Source organism: Merops nubicus, unplaced genomic scaffold (assembly GCF_000691845.1).
Source record: "Merops nubicus isolate BGI_N331 unplaced genomic scaffold, ASM69184v1 scaffold965, whole genome shotgun sequence".
NCBI lineage: Eukaryota > Metazoa > Chordata > Aves > Coraciiformes > Meropidae > Merops > Merops nubicus.
In genome coordinates, this window is record NW_008608733.1 from 32,205 (window position 1) to 41,202 (window position 8,998).

An 8,998-nucleotide genomic window follows, 5' to 3' on the forward strand; every position below is an offset into this window, starting at 1 on the left:
TGCACACACAACTCAGCATACTCCTTTGGCGCAAGGTTTGGAGGTGTAAAGGTAGGAAAATATGGACGTTGGTACATGTGTAAATGTAGAGCCTGTGCTGGGTCTCTGTCCAACGTGGTTGATATACATCTGTTTACCTGTTGTAGTTGCAAGTTGTACAGGCTGACATTGCCACGATCGACAGTGATGCTGTCGTTCACCCGACAAACTCTGACTTCTACACCGGTGGTGAAGTAGGTAATGGAAAGTTCAGTGCTGCCCAGTTTGTATGTGTGTGCATGGTCAATCAGCAGCCACAAGCTTGTCGTAGCTATGCAGATTTGCATTCATTTCTCACTTCCAGCAGTCCTGACTGAGAATAAAGCAAAGGGAATCATGGCAAACTCAGTAGGCGTTTTTGATTTCTATCACCAAATCGGACTTTCAGAAGTAACAAGAGGAGGCACCAGCAAAATTCAAAGTGTAGGAGCTGTACGTTCAGCTCGGGCATGTGAGCAGGGAAAATGGATGACCACGTTGTTTGTTTGGCATGCTAAATGTCTGTCTTCATTGTGGTTCGAGTCTTGATCTTTAGATTTCTAGCCAGTTCCAGTACACCCTCTCCACGCTGAGTTTCAGATGTACACATCTGATGTGCTGGATCTAGCTCATCTGTATTTTCTAAACTCTTAAAACTGGTTAGTTTTTCTATATATTACCATATGGACCAGTGATCTTCGTAGCCCTGCTCAATGGTCCTCACGGCCACAAGCCCATGGCTAGTGACCCTACAGACATTTGCCAGGTGGTTGGTCAACTAAACTACACCAGTGACAGAAAGCACGGTAGATAACACAACAGACCTCTTAATTCAGTGTTTTGAGTGTCCCCTGAGTAACTCCTAGTGATACCCCTCCCTGCCTACATTATCTTGCAGGATTTTGTAAAAGGGTAGCAATACTCTAACCGACCTGCCGTGGTAATTTGGGAAGGCAAATGAGAATTTGGGCTGAACACAGAAGTTGCTGGTGAGGGTGACGACCCACCACGCTTAATAAAAAAGCCACCTGATCCCAGCCTCTGTTCTACAGCTCATCTTAACCCCATCATCACTACATGAGTGGTGTCCCTCCATGCCCCAGGCCTTGTTTCAGTGCTGGCTTGGAGGGACACGGGTCCTGCTGCTGAGCCAGCGTGTCCTACCCCACCAGCTTCTTCCAAAGGGGCTTCTTGGAGTATGCAGGAGAATGTAGCCCTGTGTATGGGCTTGGGCAGGGGCAGCTGTGACTTGGCTGGCCAAAGAGACACAGAGACATTAAAATAAAAGTGTCACAGTACCCTGTATCTGAAGAATATGCTTCTAAAGTCTGTCAGAGCCATTTAGCTGATGTGCTTGTCTCCTACCTTTTGACAAAGAAACACTTTGCTGCCCCACAAAGAAAAATTCTCTCGAAGCCACACTGCTCATTCCTTAGTGTAGGTTCCTGTTGCCTCTGACTGCTGTAAGAAAGAATAGAAGTGCACAAATGCTTAGCTTCCAATGATTAACTTTTACCCATCTAAATTTATTTTGATTTTTTTAATTTTCGTTGTTTATTCCCTAACAATTTAAATGTACTGGGGGCTTATCCTGAGGTTTTTAGAGCCTAAATTTCTGCTAACGCTGTTTTCAACACTGATACCAATGCCTGCTTGGAAAGCATGAGATAATGATCTTATTCTCATGGGAGTGACACATATTTATGCCTGTGAGCAAATCAGCTACTAACCTTGAAGCTGTGAAGCAAGACTTCCATCAAGAACTTGCTAATGTAGTGGAAAAATGGTTAAATTCGGTATGTCTCAGATGAAGCTCATGTACAACATTAGTTCTGAAATATAATTTCAATATAAACCCTCACTATTAATCAGAAGAAGAATAAATGCAGAAAAACCTCACTCATTCATACCAAATACTACTTGTGCTCTTCTTTGTACCAGGTCTGCAAGAAGAGAGCTCAGTAGAAAAAACTGACAGGGTTGTTCATTGCTTTTAATTATAAATTAATTCCCAGTAGAAGGGAAAAAGCTGATCCTTCTGGACTGAATTAAACCAAACTAGGCTAAATTCCATTAAATGTACAACAGCTTTGCGATGGCAAAGAAATGACCTACTTAATAGATCTTTTCTGTTCCTAGGTTCTGCACAAGGCTTAATTATGTTTCCCCTTGAAACAAGAGAAATTAAGGATTATGAATGTCATGGGTTTTAGGACTGATCCGAGTTCACGGACTCAAGGGGAATATAACTGGAATCTATAGGAATATAAATAGGGATGATGTGGAAATACATACAAGAAGAATGTGACTAGAATGGAAGGACTGCTTCTGTCCCTCTCCATCCTCCTCTGTCAGAGAGGTTTTATAAGGCCCTGGTGTCAGCCACGGCTGGTTCAGCAAGGACACGGTGTCTCGTGCTGTTGAAGGGCACCATTCCCAAGCCCTCAGCTCCAGGGTGCTCTCCAAAGGCACCTTGCTGTGACAAACAAAGCCACGGCTGTCTTCTCAGAGAGATTTGTAAGATGGTGCCTCCCACTCAGTTTCACAGGGCTAGGTAACTTTGAGTTTTAGAAAATTCTCAGTGAGGAGTTGGTGCGAGTAAACTTAGACTGAAGTCTTTATATAAAAAAAAGCTTAAATGAGCACAAAGAGCAAATTACACTCTGACCTACACGGTCTGACCTTGCAGTTCAGCTGCTGGCAAACACCTATTGTGAACTGGTTAGGAAAAAGCCAAAGAAAAGGCAGATGGTTTTGAATTGTCCTCAGCTTTTGTACCCCAAAAGCCATAAACTGCCAATAGCAAAGTAGAAGCAGGGTCACGGAGTCGGTTTCTGAATGAACAAATAACACATTGTTGTCTTCAGCTTTTAATGTTCATTTTGGGAGAAATTTAGCAATGGTGTGAAAACAAAAGCATCTAGCAGTCCTCTTGCTTCCTAGAGCTGTAACCCTCTGTAGAACACAGAGTCTTGGAGGAGGGGCTCTGCTTCCTAGAGCATATAGTATGTGCACTTCCATCAGAAAATGTGTTTTTTCTTTCTTCATCAGTGAAAGTAAGGGGTTTCACCAAATGTCTCGATCTTTAGAGATCCTAGTTCTCAATTTTTGGAAGTCGGGTTTTCAAAGTAATATCTCAAATCAGAGCCTTTATGATATTGCTGCTTTTTACTTGTCTACCTTTGTAATTAATATGCACAGTGCAACGTTATGTGGGATGTTTATGTAGTCAGGAAAACGCTTTCTTGGGTTGCCTTTTTTTTTTTTTTTTATATTAATCTTTAAAACTAGAGCTGCAAAATAAGATCTAAACCATTTAGTGATGGACTGCCTTTGTAAAGAGCATACCTTTTGGTTGCCCTGGAGCACCACACAGCTCTTCTCCTCCCAGAATGACCTTGTCCAGCTCCTTAGCTGTAGTTAGAGAAGTTCATTGGAGGAATATGTTCCTTAGAGATTCTCCTTATTTCTGAGGCTCTTCCTCTTGGTTAAAGGTGGCTCAACAAGCTGGGCAGTTACCAAGTAAAGCAGCCCGCTGCACTCACGAGACTGTTTCATTCCTGGTGCCACCTGTTGGGGTCAGGGACCAAGATCAGGTGAGTTTCAAATTCTTATTGTGGCAAATGGCTCTTTAAAACAATTTATAAGAGAGAGGGGAAATGAACCTTAGGGGAAGGAATTCTGACCCTTCGACTGCTCCTGAGCTAGCACATTCTCCTGGAACCTTTCACACTAGCCCATGCTCATGCTGAGGAAGGAGGTAGGGATGTCCTGGCAGATGTTTTGACATTAAAGCCGTTAGCGAGGGATACCGAGGTGAGGCTTTTGGGTTGCTAGGGTTGTCTCTTTTGGTTTTTTTTCTTTCTGTTCTTGTTGTTGTTGTTTTTAATGACTAGCTAATTCTGAAGTCCCAAAAGGTTTAGATCTTACTTTGCAGTCCCCCAAAAAAAAATAAACCAACCAAAACATTTGGGCGGAAAACTCTAGAACGATGTGATAAAAAAATAACGCCGAGTCGCACGTCTGCCGTGGAAACCTGGGATCAGAGGAGTAAAATAACCCTTCTCTGTTCAGGGAGCACTTTGGAAAAGAAAGGCGGCAAGGAGTTTGTGGAAGCTGTCATTGAGCTTCGCAAAAAGAACGGGCCCTTGGACATAGCTGGAGGTGAGCTCCTGCGCTTCGGGAACGGCGGCCGGCCCCGCTGAGCGGCCCCTGCCGAGCAACGCGGGGTCACCAGGGCTGGAACACCACCATGACCACTAAACCCTGCCCCCAAGTGCCACGTCCACAGGTTTTTTTGAACCCCTGCAGGGATGGTGGCTCCAGCACCTCCCTGGGCAGCCTGGGCCAATGTTTCACCGCTCTGGAAGGAAAGAAATTCTTCCTAATATCCAATCGAAACATCCCCTGGCACAGCTTGAGTCCATTTCTTTTCATCCTAGTAAGCTGGGAAAAGAGACCAACACTGAACTCACTGCAGCCTCCTTTCGGGGAGTTGTAGAGAGCAAGGTGGTCTTCCCTCAGACTCCTCCAGACTAAACACCCCCAGGTCCCTCAGCTGCTCCTCACAAGCCATGTTCCCCAGACCCTTCCCCAGCTTCGCTGCCCTTCTCTGGACGTGCCCCAGCACCCCAATGTCCTTATACTGTGGTGACCAAAACTGACCCCAGGACTCAAGCTGTGGCCTCCCCAGTGCCCAGGCCAGGGGCACAATCCCTTCCCTGCTCCGATCTCTTCCCTGCTCCTGCTGCACGCACTAGTTTTGAGCCAGGCCAGGATGCCATTGGCCTTCTTGGGCACCTGGGCACACACTGGCTCTTGTTCAGCCAGCTGGCCACCAGCACCCCCAGGCCCTTTTCCACTGGCCACTTTCCAGCACCTCTTCCCCAAGCCTGGAGCATTGCCTGGGGTTGTTAAACCCCAGTTAACTGGGGTTAAACCCCAGCTTGAACTTTCATGTTAACTTTCATGGGTTACATGGTCCTCCTGCTCTCCAAAGCTAAAATACACACGTTGCATCTTAAGTAACCTTTACTAATCACCTGGGAAAGGGAGTAGTGATGTAATGTTACCAGTACGAGCAGGCTACTCACAGGTACGTGTGCACACAGTGAGTGTGGACTGGGGAGGGCACAGTTCAGAAAAGCAATTAATGAGACATTTATTATTCATGGCAGTTGAGCCCAACTCTGTTAAACATCTGCTTTGCTGAAATGCTGCTGAATTCCACTGAACTTAAGCACGTGCTTAAAGCTAAGCATCTGCTTGGGTACTTTGTTTAATCAGTGCCAAAATCATCACTATAAAAGCTTATGGCTTTTTGATGCCTAGTTATCAAAATTTATGTAATATCTGAGAAAAATCTACTATGTGAGTAATAAAGTTTGGTAACGGCGATATATAATTTTACACCATCTGTGAAATTGCTGATACATGTTGTTCATATAGAAGGCTGATTCTGCCATCTGTGTTTATGCTATAAAAATAAATACAGTGTGTGCAGTTTTGTAAACGAATTCTAACGAAAGCTGAAGGGGAGATGTAAGACTTCAGCCCTGACAGGAAAAATTACAACTGTTTACTTCTGGTGGTTAATACTCTTTTTTTTCCCCCTTGCTTTTTAAAATTTTTAATAAGTTTCTCTTGGAATTCTTGTTCTGCTAAAATATGTAGAATCAATTACTCTTTTTTTATTTTATTTATTTATTTTGCTCACACTGTTCCTTATCAGCCCAAACCAAACTGCTCACAAATAGGTTGCAAGTTGGAGAGAAAAGTATTTTATTTCTGAGCCATCAGCACATCCAGCAGCTCTGAGGGATGCTTGGCACTGTTAGCCCTTGGGGAGCTCTGTGCTGCACCAGGAGAAACTGGCTGGCTGTTAGGGACTTGATGGAGGACTCTAGAGAAGAACACACCAATTTCTCCATCAAAAGGAGATCCAGTTTCTAATTTTTCAGTTAATGGGTATCCCTTTAATCTACCAACAACAAGAATCCTTACCTGGAATGTAATTTTAACTGGCACAGAGTGTGTCCGTGGTTCTGTTTCTACAGCAAAAGCACAAATTTTGTCCCCTTTCAATGTTTGCCTTTGAAGTAGGGGACAACTGCTCTGGGTAATTAACAGTTGTCCTCAACAGGATCCTAATGTATTAATTAATGACTACCCTGGAAAATACTCCCTGAGAACTAGTAAAGTTGGTGTACAACTTATACAGTTGTACAGGATTTTCTTCTCTGGGGATGAAGATGTTATCCACATTTCACATCTGACTAGAGATATGTCAGCTGCTTTCAATACTTTCCTTGGGTTTATTGATATATTCTGGATCTGCCAACATTTTAGTTGCACGTTATGACAAATTAGCCTTGCCTGACAGTGAGGCTGTTCAGCATGGTAAAATCTGCAAGCCCATAGGAACATAAATGCTCGTGCTTCCCTAGTCCTTCAGAACGTGCTCTGCTGATCAGCCTCCAGCCAGAGGGCCATATGGCAAAGTATTTTCTCTTTCCTGCAGCAGCTACAGGATAGTATCCATATGTGATGGTTGTGCTCCAAGAATCATTTCTACTATACTTAAACAACAAAATCCCTCATAAACATTCCAGAATGGAGTAGGGGATTTCTGGCCTCTAAGCACCTTTATAAACCTGATTAAAAAAAAAAAAATAAATGAATACATATTGGTATTTTTACTATTGTTTTGAAGCCATAAGCTGCCATTTTATACCTACACTTTGAGTGGCTGCTTATGATTATATCCCAAAGTGTGTGTGTTGGGGGCTGACTTTGTGCTGGTTCAGTGTATGCCCCTGTGAGGTTTCAGCTGGTTTTTCCTTCCCTCAGTTTGTGATTAGGGTGGTTGGCTGGAGATTCCCTGAGTGTCAGTAGTTTGGAGGCAGGCTCTGCTGCATCCTCTTCATCCCCACACATCCGTGGTAGTATCGTGGTGATCATATGTGATTAGCATGATAAAAACTCTTTGTTTCTTTGTCCATACAAAGCCTTGCCTGTTAGTGTATAAACAGTGTGAATCAAATGTTGTAAATCTATAAATGCATCCTGTCCAGCTCTCTGTCAAGAAGAGGATGGAAGAGGTAAACTAAAAACAATTATTTGAGTGGTCTTGGATGACCCATGCACAAAATAGCTCAGCTAAGACCAAACCCAAAGTCTTGAATTCACACAAAATGTCTTCTTTACAGTTACTCAGAAACAAAGTTGAAAATTAAACAGAAGTCCTAGTTCTCTTTTCCAGCCTTCCTTACTAGTTTGCTGAGCACTAACAGCTCTGAACTGATCCAATGGGATCTAAGTGAGCTGAACAAACTGTGTGTATAGCAGGAGTAGCTGAAGGTGGCACAGGTCATAACTCTGACTGTCCAGCATCCTGGTATTTAATAAACTGAACCAAAGCAAGGTCTTCCCTCAAACAGGTTTAAATTCTAACAATTATTGCCTTTTCCCTTGCACAAGCTGGCACAGTTCCCAGTGTACATGTATTTTCTTTGATGTCAGCCACAAATTCTTGCTCTCTCTCAAATAAGCTCAATTATAGCTATGATTTATAAATTACCACAGCAAAATGCAGCAGGAAATGGAAAATACAAAGTCTCTCTAATCATGTTGTTGTATTTTAAGGCTGTGTGATTTGTAATCTGAAACATTCACAGGGGCTGAGGGAATGTCTGTCAGTTGTTTGCTGCTTTAATCTCCTATGCACTCTTTTAATCCTAAAGAGAGGAAAGCAATTACTTTTCACTTTCTTTTCTTACTAGCTGTTGTCAGTGCTGGCCACGGATTGCCTGCAAAATTTGTGATCCACTGTAACAGCCCGGGCTGGGGCTCAGACAAATGTGAGGAGCTGCTGGAAAAGACAGTGAAGAACTGCTTGGCTCTGGCTGATGAGAAGAAGCTGAAATCAATTGCATTTCCTTCCATTGGCAGTGGCAGGTAAGGCTGTTGCACAAACCCCACGCCAAGCAGGTCACATTTTCTGAGTGTTATCTCATACGTTCCAGCCCCTTCCCAAGTGCCAAACCCATTGCTACAACACTGGCTTGATTCTTCTTTCTTTAAATCAGGTCCCTGAATGGAAAGTTTCTATGAAAGTTCCTTCTAGGTTTGCTTGAGCTGTGTGTGGAGCCTGGAGTATTCTCCTGAAAACTGGTTCAGCCTTGGCAGGTCTCGTAGTGATCCCTCCCAAATCTTAAAGTGTGCAAAGAGCATAAAACAAACTTTCAAGGAGGATATTAAAAGGCTTTTTTTCAGACTCAGTTTATTCATATAAATTAGGGATGTGGGGGAGAACATGAAGAAAAGGGGTTTATTTTACCTCATTTTAGTGCGTAGTTAAACTTACTCCAATATTTGTCTTAGGATGGCCAGAAGACGTGGCTTAATATTATTTTAAGCAGCAAACCTGAAGTGTCTTGGTGCTCAGGATTTGCAGAGTCACTTCAAGCTTTCACCCAAAATCCATAACCTGAATTCCATGGGCTTTACATCATGGGACTCTTTTAGGGGGGGGGAAAAAGAGAAAAGGCCTTAAAAGCCTTTGCCAAGGTCCTTGAATGCCAAAGTCTAAAGTTAAGGTCTTCTGGCTTTGTACAGGGTACTCAGTGCCTTTGAAAGTTGGATCCTGTTTTTAAGAGTCTGAATGTGGGCTGCACTGTTCCTCCAAGGCTCCTGGATTTGGGGTGGGCAGGGAGCTTTGGAACACTTGGCCCATGGTGGTGGCTCCATGGGAGGACCAAGGGCCCAGTCTAGGCTGAGTTACACAGTTGTGTGTTCAACCCTGAGCAACTGCCCCTTCTGAATCTGCTGTGAGAGCAGCTGGCTGATGGACAGGGAGAATATTCTTCCCATTGTGCCGTGTTGCAACACCAGCTCAATTCCTGCCCATCCTGTGGGTGAGGGCAGGAAGTGCTAGTTCAGCTTTTGGGTGAATGACAATAAGGAGCTAGAAGTTTCAGCA

General features: G+C 43.7%; 1 protein-coding gene across 1 annotated transcript in view; it reads left to right on the plus strand.

The window, feature by feature from the left end:
- The window catches only part of LOC103772970 (core histone macro-H2A.1), a 37,476-nt gene that overhangs the window by 24,837 nt on the left and 3,641 nt on the right, over positions 1–8,998 (plus strand). Inside the window, exons 6-7 of the mRNA XM_008940316.1 lie at positions 4,093–4,182; positions 7,800–7,974. Coding sequence (XP_008938564.1) covers positions 4,093–4,182; positions 7,800–7,974 — 265 coding nt within the window. The remainder of the gene's footprint in view (positions 1–4,092; positions 4,183–7,799; positions 7,975–8,998) is intronic.